This window comes from Trematomus bernacchii, unplaced genomic scaffold, assembly GCF_902827165.1.
Source record: "Trematomus bernacchii unplaced genomic scaffold, fTreBer1.1, whole genome shotgun sequence".
NCBI classification, from domain to species: domain Eukaryota; kingdom Metazoa; phylum Chordata; class Actinopteri; order Perciformes; family Nototheniidae; genus Trematomus; species Trematomus bernacchii.
In genome coordinates this window covers 14,508,257-14,529,518 of record NW_022987698.1, presented here as the reverse complement: position 1 = coordinate 14,529,518, position 21,262 = coordinate 14,508,257, and the positions used below count along the sequence as shown (strand labels likewise).

Sequence of the window (21,262 nt, the reverse complement as noted above, 5' to 3'; positions counted from 1 at the left end):
CCCTCAGCACAAACACAATTCCAAAAATATGGAAGTCAGCTTATGTCTTGCCTTTACTAAAAGGAGGGGAGGCCACTTTATTAAATAATTATAGGCCCATCTCTAAATTGTCAGTTCTAGCTAAGGTTCTTGAAAGCCTAGTGAGTGAACAGGTAAAGGAGTTTTTATGTAAAAAGGACATCCTGTCTAAACATCAGTCAGGCTTCAGAAAGCAACATAGCACCATCACTGCAACAATGAAAGTGGTGAATGATATTGCGGGTATCTTAGACAATAAGCAGAGTTGTGCAGCTCTGTTTATTGATCTTTCCAAAGTTCGATACCGTCGATCATCATATCTTGAAGCAGAGGCTGGCCAGTATTGACATATCCAGCCATGCAGTGGGGTGGTTTGTGAACTACCTCTCTGAAAGGTCCCAATGTGTTCAATTTGATGGGCTCACTTCTGAGTGGTTAAACATTACAAATGGTGTTCCACAAGGTTCTGTTTTAGGTCCACTATTATTCTCCATCTACATCAACAGCTTAGGTCAAAATGTGGATGGAGCAACTTTACATTTTTATGCGGATGATACCGTGATGTATTATGCAGGTCCCTCCATCAAGGAGGCTGTTGTTAAAGGTCCCATGTCATGGCCATTTCTACTGATCATAATTCCATTGTTGAGGTATACTAAAATATATTTATGTTGTGCAATTTTCCAAACTCACATTGGTTTCTCATACAGCATCTCTGTATAGTATGTGTATTCACTCTCTGTCCTAAACGGCTTGTTGGAGCTCCTGCCCCCCCCTCCCTATGAGCCCAGTGTGCTCTGGTCAGCTCGCCCACTCTGTTCTGATGAGTCCACCACCGTTGCAGCGGAACATCAGTGATTATGTGTTACAATGGCGTTAGCAACCAGAAAATGACACCAGCAAAGACAAACAGATGATAATGCTGCGTGGGATCTGGGTGCCTAGTTGGCGGGACGTTGCGGGGCTCGCTGCTGGAGCGGACAGTGTGAGCTGGCTTACTGGTGTCGTTTCCTGGTTGCTGCGGGGGATCTGCGAGACAGCGAGACACAGCGAACCCCAGCCTGAACCCAGCCCGAGCACACACACACACCTGCAGCCTGGCTGTGAGTCTGTGTGTATGCTCAGAACGAGCCCAGGCCGCGTCTCGCCGTCTCAGGCTGAGTTCAGGCTGAGTTCAGGCTGAGTTCAGGCTGAGTTCAGGCTGAGAAATCTGCGGAGCTGCAACTGAGAAATGATTGAGTGTGTGTGTGTGAGGACCAATCCGCGGAGACGTTACGTCACTATACCCAATACGTCACTGTACTTACTACACTATAAGAAGAAAACAATGGAAAAATAAAAATCTCCAACGAGGCGTTCTGGGGCAGCATAGACAGGTATTTTCTGTGTAAGAGTTTTACTCGCTACAGGGTGTACTTTGAGGGTTTGTGACTCTGCAGACCGTTTACATGCATAAAAAGCTACATAAAACACAAGGGGATGGTTAATAACCGGAAAAGCATGACATGGGACCTTTAAATTGCAGGCTGTTTTTAATATTATTCAGACTCAGCTCTCTGAACTAAAGCTTCTTTTAAATGTTGATAAAACTAAGGTAATGCTATTTTCAAAAGCTAAAAAGACACCAGAGACCACTTCGGATATTGTTACTGCGCAAGGAAAAGTACTTGAAGTGGTTGCCTGTTATAAATACCTTGGTATCTGGCTTGATGATTGCCTCTCTTTTAAACTTCAGGTCGATAATCTGCTTAAAAAGCTGAGGTTGAAGCTAGGTTTCTTTTTCAGAAACAAGTCCTGTTTCTCACTTGAGGCCAGGAAAATGCTAGTCTCTGTGACCTTTTTACCTGTGCTGGACTTGATCTGTTTTATATGAATGCACCTGCCCATTACCTGCACAAGTTAAATGCCGCCTATCACAGTGCACTGAGATTTGTTACAAATTGTAAAGCACTTACTCGTCACTGTACCCTGTATGCCAGGGCAGGTTGGCCTTCACTTACTGTACGGAGGCTCAGTCATTGGTACATGTTCATATATAAAGCCATGTTGGGTAAACTACCATCTTATATCTGCTCTCTGATCTCACAGAGAGTCGCAAGTAGCTATTGCCTGAGATCACATGATGTGGTTTTGTTACATGTGCCAAGTGCAAGGACTGCCTTAGGTACGAAAGCTTTTATGTGCGCAGCTCCTCTTGCTTGGAACAGTCTGCAAAAATATTTGAAACTGAGCAAATTGGTTGCATGTTTTTAAAGCTCGGATAGGTGCAATGCTATTTGATACTGTTGGTACTTGTCAATGCCGATAGGTATGTAAATGTAGCCCTGTAAATATGATGTATGATGTCCTTCATTGTTTTCTGTTGTTTTATGTTTCATGTTGTAACCTACTTGCTGCAGGTTGTTTTATGTTTCATGTTGTAACCTACTTGCTGCAGGTCTCCCTTGGTTAAATAAAGGTTTGAAATTGAAATTGAATATCCATTCATTTTAGCTCACTTTTAGCTGACTATTTTAACTGTTTATCTATTACGTTTTGGGATTCTTGTACCACATTCCTGCATCGTTTCTGAACATCTTTAGATTACCACTGGATTTAGTTAACGACTGACAGGTGTGTTCAAAGATCAAAGCGTTTCCACAGCAACGCCCTGCCAGTGCACGAGAGACAGCCTGTCAGAGAACGTATTGACAATATTGTAGGGCTGCTCGATTATGGCAAAAATCATAATCACGATTATTTTGGTCAATAATTGATAGCACGATTATTAAATACGATTATTCATTGACTTTGAAAATATCCATTTATTGAACTTTAAAACAAATACAAATAATAATTTGAACAGTATCTTTTTAACTGTTGAATACCCTGAACGTATAATTCAACTGAAAAACCAATACAAAAATAAATAAAATAAATGATACATTTATATTTACATTTAAATAAATAATATCAAAATAATAAATACCAATAAACAAGATCAACAAATATTTTGGAGCGCACTTCCACAAGCTACTAAACATATATAAATATGATAAATAAAAATAAATTAGATCAAATATGTTGCAGTGCACTGTCACAACCTAGCAAAGCTAAATAATTGTTTTTTTCGATTATGTTGTTTTCGTAATTGTGGCAGGCCAAAATCATAATTGCGATTAAAATACGATTATTTGCTCACTCCTACAATATTGTGCTGCATTATTGCTTCTAAGTAAAAAACTGTAATCAGCTAAATATCCTACCCAGAGTATTTAGGATACCAGATGAACACCTGATGACTCTGTGTTTGTTATATGTGTCCGTTTGATTAAATGAGCATATAGTGCGGCCGTGACAAATTTCTCTACATTATGATCAGAAAAATTATGTATGAAGAGTGAAAATTGTGGCCAGCCAAGCAATAGTTGTGAGTTGGGAGTGAGGGAGAGGACGCTGGCGCTGCTTGTTCCCCGCTTCTCCGTCTGTAAACTAGCTCAAACTGCAGTTTTTTTTACCTAAACCTGTTTTCTATCTATGTCAGTCTGTCTTTGAGTTTTGACGCTGATTTTGTATTAGCCTACCAGTCTGCCCGTTTGTATTAAGAGAGCAATTGTATATCCAATACCTCCACTGCTGCAGTTAGCATGGGCGTAGGAAGCATCCTCAATGTGGGTGGGACAATTTGACAGGGGGTGTGGGCAGGTGGTGGACCTCACCTCCTCTAGGGGGGTCCGGGGGCAATTGAAGTTAAATGCATCAATCTGCTGCACTTTGAGAGCAAAATTAGGGACTAAATCTATGGATACAACAATATGGGTATCTCAATAATACCCATATGAAACAGAACTGTAAACAGATTTACTTTTTCTTTATGCATATTTTACAAATCACTCCCCTTTTAACCTGTATTTTTGTGTTACTGTCCTATAGTATGAGTTGGAATTATTTCATACCTGTTATTCTCTTGTTTTTTATAACTATAATGATCATATAAAAGTGTGCCTTGGAAATACTTGTTTACATAAATGATTACCAAACCGTTTGAGACCCACTACTTAGACTAAAGTGAACAATCTAAACCCTCAGAGAGTCCTTTACCTCACTGAGCTGCAGTTATCAGCCTCTCAGTCTGACAGGAGAGGACTCTCACTCCACCTCTTTAACCTGTTAAGCCCTGAGCCTGTTTTTCAGGTCTCAGGCTCGAAAATGACATTCCCAGAACAAATTACCATATCTTCCCTTCTAAAAGGGTTAAATTAATAATCTTGTTTCTCAAAGTAATGATAAACCTGTGAGTTGGATGTAGAAAAGTCAGAATCAATATAGATGTTTTTTATTTTAAAGAAAATTCAGATTTGACATAGTAAGAAACTGTAAATTATAGTGTCCGTCCAAAATTATTATTTACTTATAGTGAAAACCACCCTTGGATGATGGTAAGGTAGACTAAAAGCTTTAGGAATCCAAAGTACAACATATAATAAGTACCCTGTATCAAGATTGATGCAAAACAAGTGACATTTGACCTTTTTAGAGAGATTTAGCAAAAAGAAACCACTTCTGGGGTCATTTGGGTGGATTTTCCATATCTCTGGCCCCCCTTGCTCGATTTTGATGGTTGACACCTCTTTCTGACCGTTAGAGCCAATAGAATCAAAGGGGGAGTCCCCCACACACACTTATTGTGAAAGGTGGGGGCTTCGCGCATGCAGTTTTGCATCAGAGCGAACCTATCTCTAGCTCTGACATCTGGAAACAGAAAAGCAGTTTTATTGCTTATGGATTATCAGAAATAATTTCAAAGGGACACAGAAACATTGGATTAACCTATGGATTAACTTCAGCAGCGTTTTTATCGTTTTAATGCCATTGAAGACCACTTTGGAGAGACTACAGAGCCAAGGTAAAAATGTTAGCATTTTTAGCTACCTAGCGTCACCTGTTTTGATGTCCGTTTTTGCTTATAACGTCGCCATTTCGTATAATTCAGTGATAATGAGGGTACCCATCGATTCTGTGTCACCTCACGATGTGAAACAATGTCATGGATGTAGAGAAAAGATAAATAATAAGGTTTTGCGAGTGATTTTCGGTGCAGTAATCTGTTAGCATGTTTTGCTCGTTGCTAAATCAGAGGCTCAGTGTTAGCATTGTGGGTTTTCTTTTGAAAAAAAAAAAAAATGATCAGTTAGATGAGTTTCTTCCCATTACATGGATATAAAACATTCATAGTTTATTAAATGAACATGCCCTCAGACACTGTTTCCTGCAAGATGTTGCGGCAGTGCCCCGGTACCGGGGTCTCTCGGGCTTAACAGGTTAATAACAGCGCCTTATATCCGGGTGCTAGTGGAGCACGCTCGTGAACTGTTAGCGCCGGAGCCTCGCAGCGGGGAAACTGTGGCACGCATCATTTTACAACTAAAGACACAGCTACACAAAAAACGCAGCATGTGTACGGCTCATGTGTACGGCTCTGAGAATCTGCCTTGGTACAAAGTAGCAGTGAAAACATGGTACGGAATTTCATTGATTTGGGCATTCTCACAATAAGCATACCACTAATAGACATCACTGCTTCCTCAAAAAACACACGCTCCCCTCCCAACTGCTGAAGCCTGTCAAACTTGCCTCCCTAAACATACAGTCTCTCACAAACAAATCACTTGTTTTAAATTAATTTGTTGGAGATAATAACATTGACTTTGTATGTCTTAGTGAAACTTGGCATCACAATAGTGACTATCTCTCCTTAAATGAGGCTACACTTCCAGGATATAAATACTTTGAGAAAGCACGCAACTCTGGGCATGGTGGGGGGCTAGCGCTTATTTATCGGGAAACTTTTGGCATGGCTGAAATCCAGGTTCCTGATCTGCCATCATTTGAGTGTCTAGCTGCTAAATGCCTAGCTCCAGAACCCCTACTAATCGTCTATCTATCTATAGACCACCAAAGGCAAATAAAACCTTCATCTCAGACTTCACAAGCCTACTCACAACTATATGCCCTACTTTCACCAGGCTGGTTATCCTAGGGGACTTTAACATTCATGTTGATGCCCCTAAGTGCTCACTGGCCACAGACTTCCTCAACCTCTTGGACTGTCTCCCTCTTACCCAACATATACAAGAGCCTACTCATAAACATGGCCACACCCTTGATCTTGCCATCACTGCTGATGTCACGGTTACCAAAACCCACACTCTTGAGCTTGGCATGTCTGACCACCGGATGGTGCTGCTGGATGTCATGTCTCACCCATTGGATCCTGGCAAAAAACATACCATAACCTTCTGTAAGACCAAGGACAGAGACCATAGTCAGCTAACGTCTGCCCTCTCCTCTGCCCTATCCAGGCCCCATGCTGCACTCTCACTTGAAGAGCATGTGCACCGGTATAACAACACCCTGCATGAGTGCCTAGACAGGCTGGCACCTGAAATAACCCGAGTGGTGTCTTTCCATCGCTCTGCCCCATGGTACACTGACCAGCTCAGAGCGCAAAAATCAGAGGGTCGGAAGATTGATATAGGCAAACTGGCCTAACTGTCCACCTGCTCTCTTTTAGAGATCACCAGAAGGCCTATTCCTCGGCATTGAGAGCAACCAAGTCAGCCTACTACTCCAATTTGATTGAGACAAATCGTAACAAACCCAAGCACCTATTCTCCACAATACATTGGTTGCTCAAGCCTAGTGATCCCTCATCAACCACTCCTACAACTGATGACTGCAACCGCTTTGTGGAACTTTTTAAAACAAAACATCAGGCTTAACATCGCCAAAGCCTCCAAAAACTAACCTGTCTTTCCCCAACATCCTGTACTTGCTCCGTCAAATGCACCAACCCGTAACTGCTTCACGGAGGTTACGCAAGCTGAGCTTTAAAAAATCATCTCAGCAATCACCTCATCTAGCTGCGCCCTTGATCCTATCCCCACCTCCCTACTGAAAGCCTGCTCTCCATCCATTATTCCAACTGCCACCATCATAATAAACAAATCCCTGTTTTCTCAAACTGGCAGCCATCAGACCTGTCCTGAAGAAGCACAACCTGGATCCTGAGGTACTCTCAAACTACTGCCCCATCTCAAACCTGTCTTTTTTAGCTAAAGTTCTGGAAAAAGTTGTTGTCCTTCAGCTTCACGAACATCTCCACACTCATGAGCTCTATGAAACCTTCCAGTCTGGGTTTAGACCAGCTCACAGCACTGAAACAGCTCTAGTCAGGGTTCTAAATGACCTGCTGATGGCGGCTGACTGTGGTTCCCCAAGCCTACTCATCTTGCTGGACTTAAGTGCAGCTTTTGACACTGTTGACCATCGCATCATGTGTCGGCGACTCCAGGAGGTGGGAATCACTGGCAAGGCTCTGGACTTTTTCCACTCGTACCTCACAGGAAGACAGGAATATGTCCGTCTTGGGAAAAGCACCTCCGACACACACTATGTCACCTCTGGTGTACCCCAAGGGTCAGTCCTTGGGCCACTGCTCTTTTTAATTTACATGTTGCCCCTGGGACAAATACTGAGGAGCCATAACATCAACTTCCACACATATGCCGATGACACACAGATTTATTTCCAAACTGCCCCGGATAAACATCTGGCACTTTCAAAAGTCTCAAGATGCCTGGAACACATACACCACTGGATGAGCAACAACTCCCTCCAACTAAGGCTGGAGCCACACGAGGACGATAACGCAAACGGATCGAAATCGATATCAAAAAAGTATTCCGTCCACACGCAATAGGCACCAGAAACGTGTCCGTTCACACGAGACCGCTCGAAAGCGCTGGAGACGCTGTAGTACATATGCCGGGCCTGTAAGTGGCGCTGTACTCCTGCCACAAAAGCAGCGAAGAAGACTTCCCACGCATGGTTGCCATGGTTGCCCTTCTGTTTGTTCTCCGCTGTGGACGCTCTGGCTCTTTTTCTCCCTCCCCGAGGCAAGCGTTTGCTCCTTCTGTGAATCTCTCCGGTAGTCCACCAGCAGATGAAAAACACCCACCTCTCCGCCTCTTCCAAGGGACGAGGGGACCGTGCGGCAGAGTTTCAGTTAGATTTTGTTCTGCCGGTCAACATGTCCGTTAAAGTTTAAATCTTCCGGACAAAATTAGAAAAGTGCCGGTCAGAGGTCTTCTTTGTTATTTATTGAGCTTTAAAACAAATTGATAACGACTCTATATAATAATATAAGAATAATACACGGAGCCTCTCTTTTCCTCCCCCTCTTCTGACAGCCCAGCAGCTGATCTCTGAGCAGGAGAGGTGGGAGAGGCGGGGCTATTGCTTCAATGTTATCAGGAATTTATCGTATAGGCCTAAACACGGAGCCGTTTGCCCCCCCAGAGCATTTCGTTCGCAGATCTACCCACCTTGGGACCCGTTATCGTTATCGTTTTATGCGTTTCCATGTCGGCCTTGTGTGGCCGAACCGTCTATATGATAGAAAACTGTAGCGGATATGACCTTTATCGTTAGGGATGCTCCGATCGATCGGTCACCGATCGAGATCTGCCGATACTCACTCTCTACCGATCGATCGGTGCTCTCTAAACATGCCGATCGCGAGAGCCGATCGCATGACGTAAAATACATGACACTTTTCTCTGTGCGCAGCAAAACAAGCTCGCCAAAATGGCTTCACCGGTCTGGCATTATTTTAAGGTGTCCGAAAAAGACAGTAAAATAGCGGTATGCAACGTGTGTGTGAAGCAGAAATCCTGCAGCTCCACCCGTTGTGACGGACCGGTGAGCGGAGCGAAACACACAAGAGTTAGACCTAACACACTTAGCTATTTTATCTACCTCTGGAACAAGCTAAACTAGTTATAAATATATTTATTCTTCACTGTCGGGTCACTCATTACTGGATCAGTGAGCTGCATGAGATACTGACAGGCTGTCAGGAGAGGGAGAGAGGGGGAGAGAGAGGGGGAGAGAGAGGGGGAGAGAGAGAGGGAGAGAGGAAAAGAGAGCGCTTCCACTCATTTCTCCTGTGTTATTATCCAAAGTGAATGTAAACTTGAATAATGTACATCATTTGAATGTAATAATTAAGTTGATTGTTGTTTGTGGAAGCTCCAGTGAATGAGCCCCATTAACTGAGTTTTAAACATCACTTTAAATGGAAGATTTAAAGTGATGTTTAAATCTTCCATTTAGGCCCCGCCCACTCGATCGGATCGGCGATCGGTATCGGCCGATACTGATTCCGGCGATCGGCCCCAAAATTGGCGATCGGAGCATCCCTAGTTATCGTCCTCGTGTGGCTGGGGCCTAAATAGCAGCAAATCAGAGGCCATTCTGATTGGAACACCACATCAAACACAAAAAAACGATATCCCTCATTTCAGCATCAATGGCCACTCCATTCCCCTCTCCCCACTTGTAACGAGCCTAGGTGTGAAACTGGACTCATCCCTTTCATTCCAAGCACACATTAAGACGATCTGCCAAGCCTCATACTACCACCTGAGGAACATCTCCAAAATGCGACACTCCCTCACCAAACCGGACGCAGAAAAACTGGTCCATGCCTTCATCACCTCCCGCATTGACTACTGCAATTCTCTGCTTGCAGGCATTCCAACAAAAACCACTCAGAGACTGCAATATGTACAAAACTGTTCCGCCCGGATACTCACAAAAACACGCAAATCAGAGCACATCACCCCCATCCTTCACTCACTCCACTGGCTCCTCATAATGGTCTTCAACGCCATCAACCACACTGGCCCCACCCACCTACAGGAACTGCTAACCAGAAAACATTCACATACCTCACGCACACTCAGGTCAGCCAGCTCCAATCTCCTGGCTGTTCCGCGGACAAAACTGGTCAGCATGGGAGACCGTGCTTTCTCCTCCCTGGGTCCACGTCTGTGGAATCAGCTTCCAGAGAACATACGGACCTCTGCATCACTCTCAGTTTTTAGGAAATGCCTCAACACCCACCTGTTCCGCACCGCATTTTACTGACTGTCCTTTACTTTATTTATTTATTTTGTTTTAAACCTTTTATGCTCTTAACCTTTTATTTTAATTTTTAATTTTACCATATTTTATTCAATATGCTCCTTTAGATATCTTTTTATTTTATTTGTTTTATTATTTTCTCCTTATAGCTTTGTGAAGCACCTTGAGATGTAATGTTTTTTCTTTAGGCGGAGGTAAGAATTTACCTTTTTTTACTCTGACTGAGAAAAATCTATATTGATTCTGACACTTCTACATCCAACTCACAGATGTAACCTTGCTTTGATAAAAGAAATTATTCATATAACCCTTTTAGAAGTGAAGTTGTAGTCATTTGTTTTGGGCATGTCATTTTCGAGCCTGAAACCTGAAAAATAGGCTCGGGGCTTAGCCTGTTTTTGTGTCCCGACGGTAGTGTGTATTCGTCATTCAAAAGAGGCAACAACCGGAAGACCAAGCCCCCAGGAAGTGCGCCGGACTCTGATGAAAATATTCGATGTGTCCAAACGGCGGTACTACAATTTCCGTATCAGTCCGTGATGTCACTGGGCCCAGAAATACTTTTTCCCATTGACTAACATTGGGAAAGAGACGTCTGTAAATCAGCGGATCATTTTTTAAAAACTAAATAAACTACCCAGTATGAACAATTGTATAGCCCTTATTATAATCATTAGGTCCTTAAAGTTGTAAAATGCACGAAAAGCCGAATCTAGATGTATTTTCTGTCTCCATTCATTCTACTGAGCCGAGAGTGGGGGCTCCGGGGGCGGGGCTTAAGGGGCGCATGCTCTGTGAGCGCACATACGGGTTCAGGCATGATGGGTAATCTGTGACGTTTCGCTCTCTCAAAAGTTGGGCCATTTTGTCCTCATGCGCCAATGAGCAGCTCTCATAGGAAAGAATGAGACCCCACCTCCGACGCTGTATCCAGTTCTTATTATACATCCATGCGGAAGACAGACTGCGTGATACACCGAGAGAAGAAGAACAGACTGCATGATATAAACAACAAATAGCGTGTGTGTTCCATTTTCACTCTACAGCGAGAAGCTCATGGGGCTTTCCCGAACCTGTGTCGAGAGCTCGAGTTAAATGAAATCTCAGATTTGCCTTCTTAATCGTTTGTTTGGGTCCCTCACTTCCGTTTCGCTTCTCATGCACTGATTCGCTAAGCTGAACAGCCAATCAGAGTGATTTCTTTGGCCAACAGCCTTTAGCCGACAGCCTCCCGATTCGACATGTGAATGAATGAATCGGCGGCGGAAGGTGTCGGCACGGCCGAAAAGACACGACGGTGCGGGACACACCAATCTGAGTAGGGCGACAGGACGCTCATCAACGGCCAGACATCTATCGACATCTATCGACTGCCAAAATCGGGTTGGTGTGTCCGGGCCTTAAGTCTTAACGAGCTCTCCCATACACACCCATTATAAAATGTGAAACAGTGTGACATTTTCTCAAAACGTAAGCTGCGACTACGTGAGAACCGTACTAGCTATCAAAAAATATCCAATTAGTCTAATAAAGTCTATAGTCTCGAGAACCGTTTAAACTTGTAATTCTTGCTCTACGTATGCAGAATCTGTATGGGGTCAAAGTGGGGTGTTTTTGAGCTCTGTTCAAATGGATTTCCCATTCAATCCTATGGGGCAAATGATCGCAGTTTTCTGCGATTTGCGTGAAAATGGCTGGGCGAATCTCTTATAAAAGATAGAGCAACCAAATCCTGGTCATTCCGCACGTTTTGATGTGTTTTTTGTGTGTTTCGTGTCAACGCTGCCGGACAAGTAGCGTGACAAATTTGTGGCGGAAGAAAGAAATAAGATGAGATAAGTAAGCTTCGCCAGTCACACAAAATAACATATCTAACTGGAGGTGGGCTAGTATCCTTCTTCAATGGGACATTTGTGTTTTCTGAAAAGGAATCATATAAAGGCAGATATGACGAATAGATATTCAAGAAGATATTAATAAAACAGACTGGGAAATAGCAAGCTTAAGAGGCAAAACTAAATACCATTAATTCCAAAATGTTAGCCATTTATTAAAACATAAATGGCTAATGCGAACAAAAAATGCTCTATGTAAAATGTTTTTCTTAAAATACAAATATCTTTTTGTAAATGTTTATAGGAGAGTGGGACATGATTTCACTGTCTCCATGGAAACCCCTTTAGTAGGTGGGTTTACCTGCTGTGCGTCTCCCAGCTGTTTGAAGCTGGCCAGCACGGCTCCCTCGGCCCTGCATGCGGCGTCGGCCTGACTGAAGTTCATCTTGTACTTCCCATCTGGAGAGCGCAGGTGGAACACTCCGGCTGTGTTCGCTGGAAAACAATAGCCATGCTGCCTTTATCTTTACCTCAGATTCAAAAAATGTTTTTCTCTAATAAATGAAAAAAAAACATCAGGCACATTGTTGGGAAAATACTGAATGTAGTCTTCCAATATCAGAGTACACATGATAACAAAGGCCCTACGTAGCTGTGTACGTAACAGGACTAAGATATTCTAAAAAATAATATTTGAAAACATAAAAAAAAAAAACATTTTCTTTTTCAATATTGTTTTAGTTATATTTTTCATTAGTTTTACCAAAATAACTTGATTTAATTGTATTTAAAATAACATTTCGAAAGAAATAAATCCTTCGAATCTGCCTGTTCAGTTTCTGTTTGAATGTGAAGCGGTAAATGAAAGAAGCTCCTTGAGCCGTCTCTGCGAGTTACTGTGAAGACAGGAGCTGATTGGTGGTCCTGCTATGAATTCACAGAGGGCCCGCTATAGTAACTCAACGAGAGAGTAATGTCAAATGACAGTACAATTGACCAATCATATCTTCCCTCTAAATGGGTGGGCTTTATTTTCGCGGACTTTATGACAAGTTCCGCCCGCTGTGAAATCTATGCAAGAGGTGCAGTGACGCGTCCTAAAACCCGGAAGTAAGCTGCGCATGGGTTCCCTTGACAAAAAAGCAATGGGATTTCTCCATAGGGTTTTGGAAAATAGCTCGAAATAAGGTCTGTGGAAAACGAACCTGTTAGGTAAATGCACGTTTTGTTCAGCCGGATAATATCCACATGTCTATCCTACTTTTATAATTTTGAATCATAAATCTAATCGATAGATTTATGATCGATATTTTTATTGTGACTGTGTAACACCCTCTCTTGTATATAAGCATGTGAAGGACACTGTTCAGGAACTAGTTGTACCAAATGCACTGTATGTGATGACTACTTCCATTCTTGCAAGGATAATAAATACATGTATCCTGATATTGAAGCACAAGCCGGTGACGAGTGATATTTTCACACATTTTCTGACAAATGTTAATAAGGTTCCTGAGACCTACTGAGTAAATTAAAAAGTATCTGCACTGACTGATCCTAAATATTAGTGATTAGATGTTGGAGATAATTACAAAGTCTACACCAAACAGCAATAACATTATGACCACCTGCCTATTATTGTGTAGGTCCCCCTTTTGCGGCCAAAACAGCCCTGACCCGTCGAGGCATGACCTCCACCGGACCTCTGAAGGTGTGCTGTGGTGTCTGGCACCAAGACGTTAGCAGCAGATCCTTTATGTCCTGTCAGTTACGAGGTGGGGCCTCCATGGATCGGACTTGTTTATGCAGCACATCCCACAGATGCTCGATTGGATTGAGATCTGGGGAATTTGGAGGCCAAATCAACACCTAGAACTCGTTGTCTTGTTCCTCAAACCATTCCTGAACCACTTTTGCAGTGTGGAAGGGCGCATTATCCTGCTGAAAGAGGCCATTGCCATTAGGGAATACCGTCTCCATGAAGGGGTGTGCATGGTCTGCAACAATGTTTAGGTTGGTGGTGGGTGCAGAGGTCGCGTTAACCGAATATTTACCGTCTATGACGGATTTCTTTTAACAATGACGGAAAAATCTGAAAGCAGTCCGTCATTTTGACAGATTAGAACAAACTCGGAAAAGCACCAAAGCTTCCCCGCAGCGAGGCTCCGGTGTTATGCCGTGTTATGCATGCCCGCCAAAAAGGAAATGATATAGTTCCCAAACCTAACTTTGCCGTACAAATCATTGAAATGTCTGGGAGTTTTTGCTTTACACTGTGCGCGCTCCCGCGAGGTGCAGTGGGCATGCACAACAAGGCATAACACCGGCGCTAACAGTTCACAAGCGTTCTGATGCTCACTTGCCCATTCGAGGCGCTTTTGGCAGTGGACAGGGTTAGCATGGGCACCCTGACCGGTCTGCAGCTACGCAGCTCCATACGCAACAAACTGCGATGCACTGTTTACACAGGTAAAGTAGGGGAACTGGAAATGTATATTTGTAATATTTTATTTTGTTTGTTTTATGTATACGTGCTATAGCCTTCTTAGGATTCAATTTTATTTCCCTAATTTTTATTTATGAACGAATTCTTTGTTTTTATGTAATTATTGGTACTTTACATTGTCTGTCACTATGTGTGTATAGGTTTTTATATACTATAACAAAATAAAAACTGTTTAAAAAAAAGAAGGAAATAAAGTTATTCAAAGGGTCATACCAGAGCCAAGGGAAATCCTCCTCCGTGAGGAAAAAAGCTAGCTAATGTTTACCACAAATCTGCCATATGTATCTAGTTATGAATGCAGTATCATAACCACACCCTGATTAATGAGCACCAGTAAGAATCGTCTTGGGGTAATAACGAGCTTATGTTTAACAAGCTGTAACGAGCTCATGACCCTAACGAGCCCTTATAAGCTCACAGCCTTAACAAGCTAATTAAAGGTCAGCTGCTGTAGAATAAGCGGTTACCATGGCAACTGCAATGGAGTAAGACTATGGAGCCAACATGGCTGATTCTCAGTGGAGGCATTATTACAGCTACTGGTTAATTTAAGACATGTTGCCATGGAAACACAACAATTTGGTGTTACAGTGTTATGGACATGTAACAAAATCAGCGTTACTGATGTGTAACTATGGTTATTGAAGTCAGTAAGGACGGTATCAAGGGAATAAAGGCATTGGGGATGTGTTACAATGGTAATAAAGTGCTTGCAGAGTTTTACTAAATGCTAACATTATTGTTGTATTATTAAATGTAAATTATCTTTATTTATAACAGATAAATAACAAGTTGTAATAAAACTAAGCCTAGCTTTGTTACCATCGTAATAATAATTGTGTGGAATAAACGTATAAATAAATACATTTTTAATAATAAACAGTATAGATGTGTTACCGTAGTAAAAAAAGGCATTATAAACCATTGCAAAACCATTGGCATGCTAACTTAAGTTAAAACACATATGTTACTATTGTAATAATAGTCGGTAAGGATTTGTTACCATGGTAGTAATCTTTGTAATAGTCAGTAAGGGTGTGGTATTAATCATTGTAATAGCAATCAGTAAAGATGTGTCACACTATAGTAATAATTTTGATCTCAGTAAAGATGTGTTACCATGGTAATGCAGGTCCTTGCAGGTGGCCACGGGGTCGCAGTCTCCGTTGTCTTTCAGGCAGCGGTCAACAGGGGACACCACCTTCTCCAGACACTGGACTCCGTTACCCACGTAGCCCGGCAGGCACTCGCACTGACGCTCGTTCTGGAGGAACCAGATTACTAGTCATCAGGTTAAACCAACATATGTGCTCATATTAATTCCAACTATTTAAGATATTTTATCATATAAGGTATATTAAGAAACCTGTTTAGTCGACTAAGATTACATGGTTAAGTCAGATTTTTTCTTTTGTTGTCTTATTGCTGTTGTTATTTAGCCTTTCTGAGAATAAACCAAGATACTGAACACGTAGATTTGGATTGGACATGGCAATTTATTCACATACACGACAGAGATGATTAAAAAACAGTATTATTTAAATGGTTATTGTTTTATCAAAAAAGGCTATACATTAAATTATGTTTTTTCTAGGGAAAAAACCAGCAATTCTATGTCAAAGTTGACATTTATGCCCCCCATACAGCCAAATAGAAGTAATCCTTTGTTTCATAACCATATTTTTGACTGTGACATTTGTTCCTTTGATTTAATTGTCAGATAATTTACTATTACAGGACACCCCAAGTGTTTAGGGCCATTTATTTGTTCAGATCAGGGCAGGTTGGGGCAGGAAGATCAATACAGTTTTGTGTGTTGGGAAAAAGAAAATTAACTCACTGGACCAGTGAACTTGCAGGAGGCAAAGTCACTGCAGCCTCCGTTCTCTTCAATACATCTGAAATACAAACAGACATCCGCCTGATTTCCCTTATCCAACTGTGTCAAGAGTATACAAAGTCTCCTTTGGTAAAGAAGAAGAGAAACAGGCATTTCTTTAGAAGAAATTATGGCCACGCCCACCTGTTGATGGGCTCACATGAGTAGCCGTCTCCCTGGTAACCGCTGGTGCAGGTGCAGTTAACTATCAGCCCGGTCTGGTTACAGTCGGCGTTCTGGTGGCAGCCTCCGTTGTACTCAGCGCACAGGTCAGGAGCTGAGGAGTGATTTAAAAATTCTGCTCACAATGTGGATTCATCAGAATAAATGATCTTGATATTTACGCAGACCTCTCATTATTATATTGAGAGCATACATCAATCAGGTACACAATTAAAAATAATATATATTTATTTCTTTACATTTCCTAATTATGAAGGAAACAGAAAACCTGTACATGTATATAGGTTTTTGAGATATTTTCATAAAATGTATTCTGATAAACTTCCTCCCACGATCTTCCTGTTTGTCATTTATTTTGTACAAAGAAAAAAAAAATCAAGTTTAAGTCAATCTTAAGTGCCAAGGTGAAAACGCCAAAGTATGGTTTACATGTTGTACTACCTTGTCATTTGTCAAGTGACTCCATCATTTCGAGTTTCAATTGTAAAAAGATTTGTTGCACATTTGTTGCTAGTAGTAGGCTTTAAGGAATACTGGAAAACCATCTGGTTGTTTTTTGCGATATATAACTATTATAGAATTTGGAAATGTTACGGGGGGGGGGGGGGGGAGAAGTGAATTTGTCCGTTAGCACCTACGTAAAGATGATGTGAGCTTGACCAGTTACCCTTTCCCCCTAAAATGTACTGTGTATAATAAAGCTAAAGTACAATGTTGATACAAATTAAAGATGAAAGTCATCACTGTAACTCCATAAATACAGATATCTTCCATCTGATAAAGAAAAAAGTCTGAAGTTGTTTGAGTCACGGCTGGGTCACCGTGATCTAACATCCTGCAGCAAGTCTTCAGCCAACAATGAAGAAATGTTTGGTGTTATTATGTCTTGAAGGTCAGAGCTCTGTTTTCAGTTTCTTTTGAGGCTTCAAAAAGATTTGTAATCTGTATTATATGTCTGGAGCATAGACTGTATATGTCTGGAGTCTATTTGTATATAACATTACAAGGTTGATTCTTATTATTACATTATATGCTTATTGTGCTCATGAGATGTTGCTATGACTATGGAATAAATAGACACAATCACCAATCCCAGGTTCTGATGGGTTGGATACGAAACTAAGTAAATAGTCATAGAAGAAAGTTTTAGCTTGCATTAGAAATGTTGCAAATACTAGGGTGCAGATACTGTAGAGACAAAGAGTTATTGAAAACAGAAGATCGCCCTGGCCTTGAACAGTGTGTGTGTGCTCAACGCCTACGCATAACAGGGAACCAGGGAACTGGATGATTCCTGCTATCTGTTGCAAGCAGCTTCAACAAAACAAATTACGTAGGATAGCGTGACTAGAGTAGGGAGGGAACCTTTACAAGCCGGCCGAATGCTGATTGGAGGTTGTGTTGCCAAGAGACTTGGACTAAGTCTGTGCACCAACCAGGGAGGCCAAAGTCTAAACCACGGTCCTCCCCTTCTAGTCTCAACCAATCATAAAGTACGGGCAACGCCCTGAATAATAAAATGTATGTGCGCACGAGGTTCGAGGCTTTTTACGGAAATAGTGGTTACAGACTACAGCTATGCTGCCTGTGACCTGACGGAGTCCTTGGCCAAGTGAGTATATCTTTTGCTCTTTTAATAAATAGTTGAACTTAGAAGTTGTTTGTCTTTCATGGAATAAAAGAACACGACATATGACACCATCACCATGCTCTTGTTAGATTGATACATCTTATTTTGTTGCCACTACAAATACTATCATCACGCTGACAAAAAGCTGGCTGTAAAAATCGTCTGTCCAGCTGCAGTACACTCACGTGGCTCTGGATCGCAGAAGGTGCCGTTCCCCTGAAACCCGGGTTTACACTGACAACCAACACCTGGCACACAGTCGGCCTGCGCGGGGCACTGCAGGCACTCTTCTGGGATGGAGCCTTGACACAGAAATTAATCAGAGAAGGAAATTAGAAAGTATACCTGCGTGGTCCTGCCTGATGCCAATGGTAATATTTGTATGGCAGATTCTGGAAGATTTTTGACATCCTCCTTGATATTCATTTTTAGATACAATCACCGAAACCTTTTATCATTTAGATTGTCTTTGTTGTCATTTAATTTTTTCTTTTAATCTGAACACACAACATTTATTTCATATCTGTCCATCCTGGGAGTTAACCCTAACCCTGGTCTCTCTGAGGTTTCCACCCCATTCATTTTAGGAATTATTTGGGAGTTTTTCCTTGTGTGCTGCAAGGGTCTAATGACAAAGGTTGCTGTATGCTGTACACACTGAAAAGCCCCCTGAGACAAATGTTTAATTTGTGATATTGGGCTATATCAATAAAATCTGAGGGAAATTTGTACAAAAAAGCAATACTAAATAATAAGTAACACCTGAATATAGAAAATATTCACATCTTACTCCTAAAGATTAATATTAATAAGGGAAATATTTAAATGCATGTATATCTCAATTAAAATGCACACATACAGTACAATCAAGCGAGTTGGTTGATTTAACTTAAATATAAAATATGAATTATGGGGAGGCACACCTTAAAGAATGTATAACTTTGATGTGACGCCACCTGTGTGTGAGATGCTGTCACATTTTGAAAAAAGGTATGGTAGTTAATTTGTGTAAGAATTTCCCAAATACGTGTTGAAAGAAATATAGAGTGTCAAAAATAAGTTGCACTACACATAAAACTTAATACATGTTTATTTTTGGTGGGTTTCTAACAAAAAAACGTTGTGAGATACGACATTGGAGTTAAACTTGTATTTGAGTAAATATAAGTATAGATAATTGTATTTAAAGTATTGAAGAAGTTGTCAATTGAAGATTTTTGGAAGTCCTGAAAATTATTCAGAGACAGACTAACATATTCTTGGTTTCGTTTTTTCATGGTAATTTTGATAGTAACAACATCTGAGAAGACTTATCTTTAAACATCCTTTGCTCACTTTATTTAGTGGCATAAAAGTCCTTACATTTTTAAGGAAACTCACCTATATCGATCTCGCAGTGTTCACCCTTCCAGCCGGGCTTACAGACACACTGTCCAGAACCCTGAATGCCTGTATCACAGCGTCCCTGCTGCCCACAGCTGCAGGCTGAAAGAGAGGACAGACATGACTCGACCCGCCTGATCATTTCAAATCATCTCAACAGACCAAAGAGGTCAGGGGGTTCCTGAAGCAACAACAGGTTTTTATTTTTTCATTAAAAATGTTGACAGTTGGAGCTCTTTGACACTTGGATCGAAAGAAAACCTTCTTGGTTCAATGATCAAATCAAAAGATGAATAATTGTGCCAGGAAGAAAATCAACAGGTTTATTTCCTCACTGCAGCAACAAAGCACTTTGAGTTCACCACAGCTCTGACCTGCTTCTTTTCCTGTGATGATCCACATTGAAGAGATCATCAAAAGAAAAACTTTAAAACCTGAACAGAAGATGATCAGCATCTGTTTCCTGTTGAGGGAAAACAGCCGAGCTGCAGGAAGCACGTCCAGCTGTGTGAGCGTTACTATGGTGATAGACTGCAGGAGCACTGATGGGGGTGAGAGTAATTTTGTTTGGGGGGTGACAGGTGGGGTTGAGGCAAACCAAACACCTTAATTTAGGATAAAGAAAAGTTGTTCATTGTGGTCCTAAAGCTGTATTAATAATTGTGTGTTAAAGTGCCCATGAAATGTTTAGCTATCTGATTCTGCATATAACGTCTCTCCCTTACAGTGGGTGAGGGAAGGACATGGATATTGATTGGCCTTTACAGTAGCCAAAAGTGCTACATTTGCATTAAACCCATGCCATGAGAGCAGCCTGCTCTCTTGTCGAGGACTCAGTTGTCGCCCCCACCTTTGTCTAACTTAGTGGATTTGACCAAGATTGTAAATGGAAATTTTTTTTTAAAAGTTGTTTTTGTAGCGAGGCGAGATCAAATCTGGTTGCAGATAGAGATGCAGGCTCATCCCCACGATGGACCTGATGCAACAACATGGTTGGCTTATGAACGGTGGCCTACAAGTGCAGATGCCCAAAATGAGGGGTTACGTACAGATGGAGCCTCTTATTTTGGACCCCAGCATACAGCTTCCTGCCGACTGCCAGCCAGTTGCCAGCCAGTTGCCTGCCAAAGACCAGTATTCAGGAATGTTAGGCCCTCCCACTATTCTCCAATTTCAGGGTTTAACCAGGAGATGGCGCTATATATTAAATAACTAAGACTTAGTTTTTCACAATAGAAAATGCAGATATTATATAAAAAACTAAAGTTAAAATCTTGTTTTTAATGCCCCAAGAGCAATAACATCTTGTCACAAGCTTTTTGGAAGAAAAAGACTGACTCAAGAGACCTGTAGTTGACTAATTACAGGCCTCAATAAAGTTCTGCCATTGGTTGTGAAAAACAACGGTGGACATAGTGGAAAGTGAAATTGACATTGTCGAATTTAATAAAAATACAAAATAATGTATCTGTGTACGTGTTTTACTATGTGATCTGCACTTATCAAACATCTAATTAAGGCGAGACACCCCAGGTGAATAGGGTATTTTTAACTTAAAGATATCAGCTAAATATTTCTCCAGTTAATTACTTACAATAAGGCAATTGTTTTTTGTATTACAAGTTTTCTGAAATAGCATGTTTAAATATCCAAATGAACCATTATCTCATGAAATATGCGCATATTTTAACACATTTCAGGAACCGAAATCTGAACTTTGGATAAAGCCAGGATCAAAATTATTGTTTCATTTTGTAGTCATATTAGTATCTAAGGCTTTTACAGAAGGGATTTTGGATATCTCTTTGTATCACTCCATAAATCAGAAAATACTGTCAACAGCCCTAAAATATCAATTT

The 21,262-nt window shown here is 41.3% G+C and overlaps 1 protein-coding gene across 1 annotated transcript in view; it reads right to left on the bottom strand.

Annotated features, from left to right (window-relative positions):
* stab1 (stabilin 1) overlaps positions 1–21,262 on the bottom strand; it is a 112,667-nt gene that overhangs the window by 16,154 nt on the left and 75,251 nt on the right. The window contains 6 exon segments of the mRNA XM_034138739.1: positions 12,184–12,317; positions 15,448–15,592; positions 16,169–16,226; positions 16,352–16,484; positions 18,206–18,322; positions 19,401–19,505. Of these exon segments, the coding sequence (XP_033994630.1) occupies positions 12,184–12,317; positions 15,448–15,592; positions 16,169–16,226; positions 16,352–16,484; positions 18,206–18,322; positions 19,401–19,505 (692 nt within the window).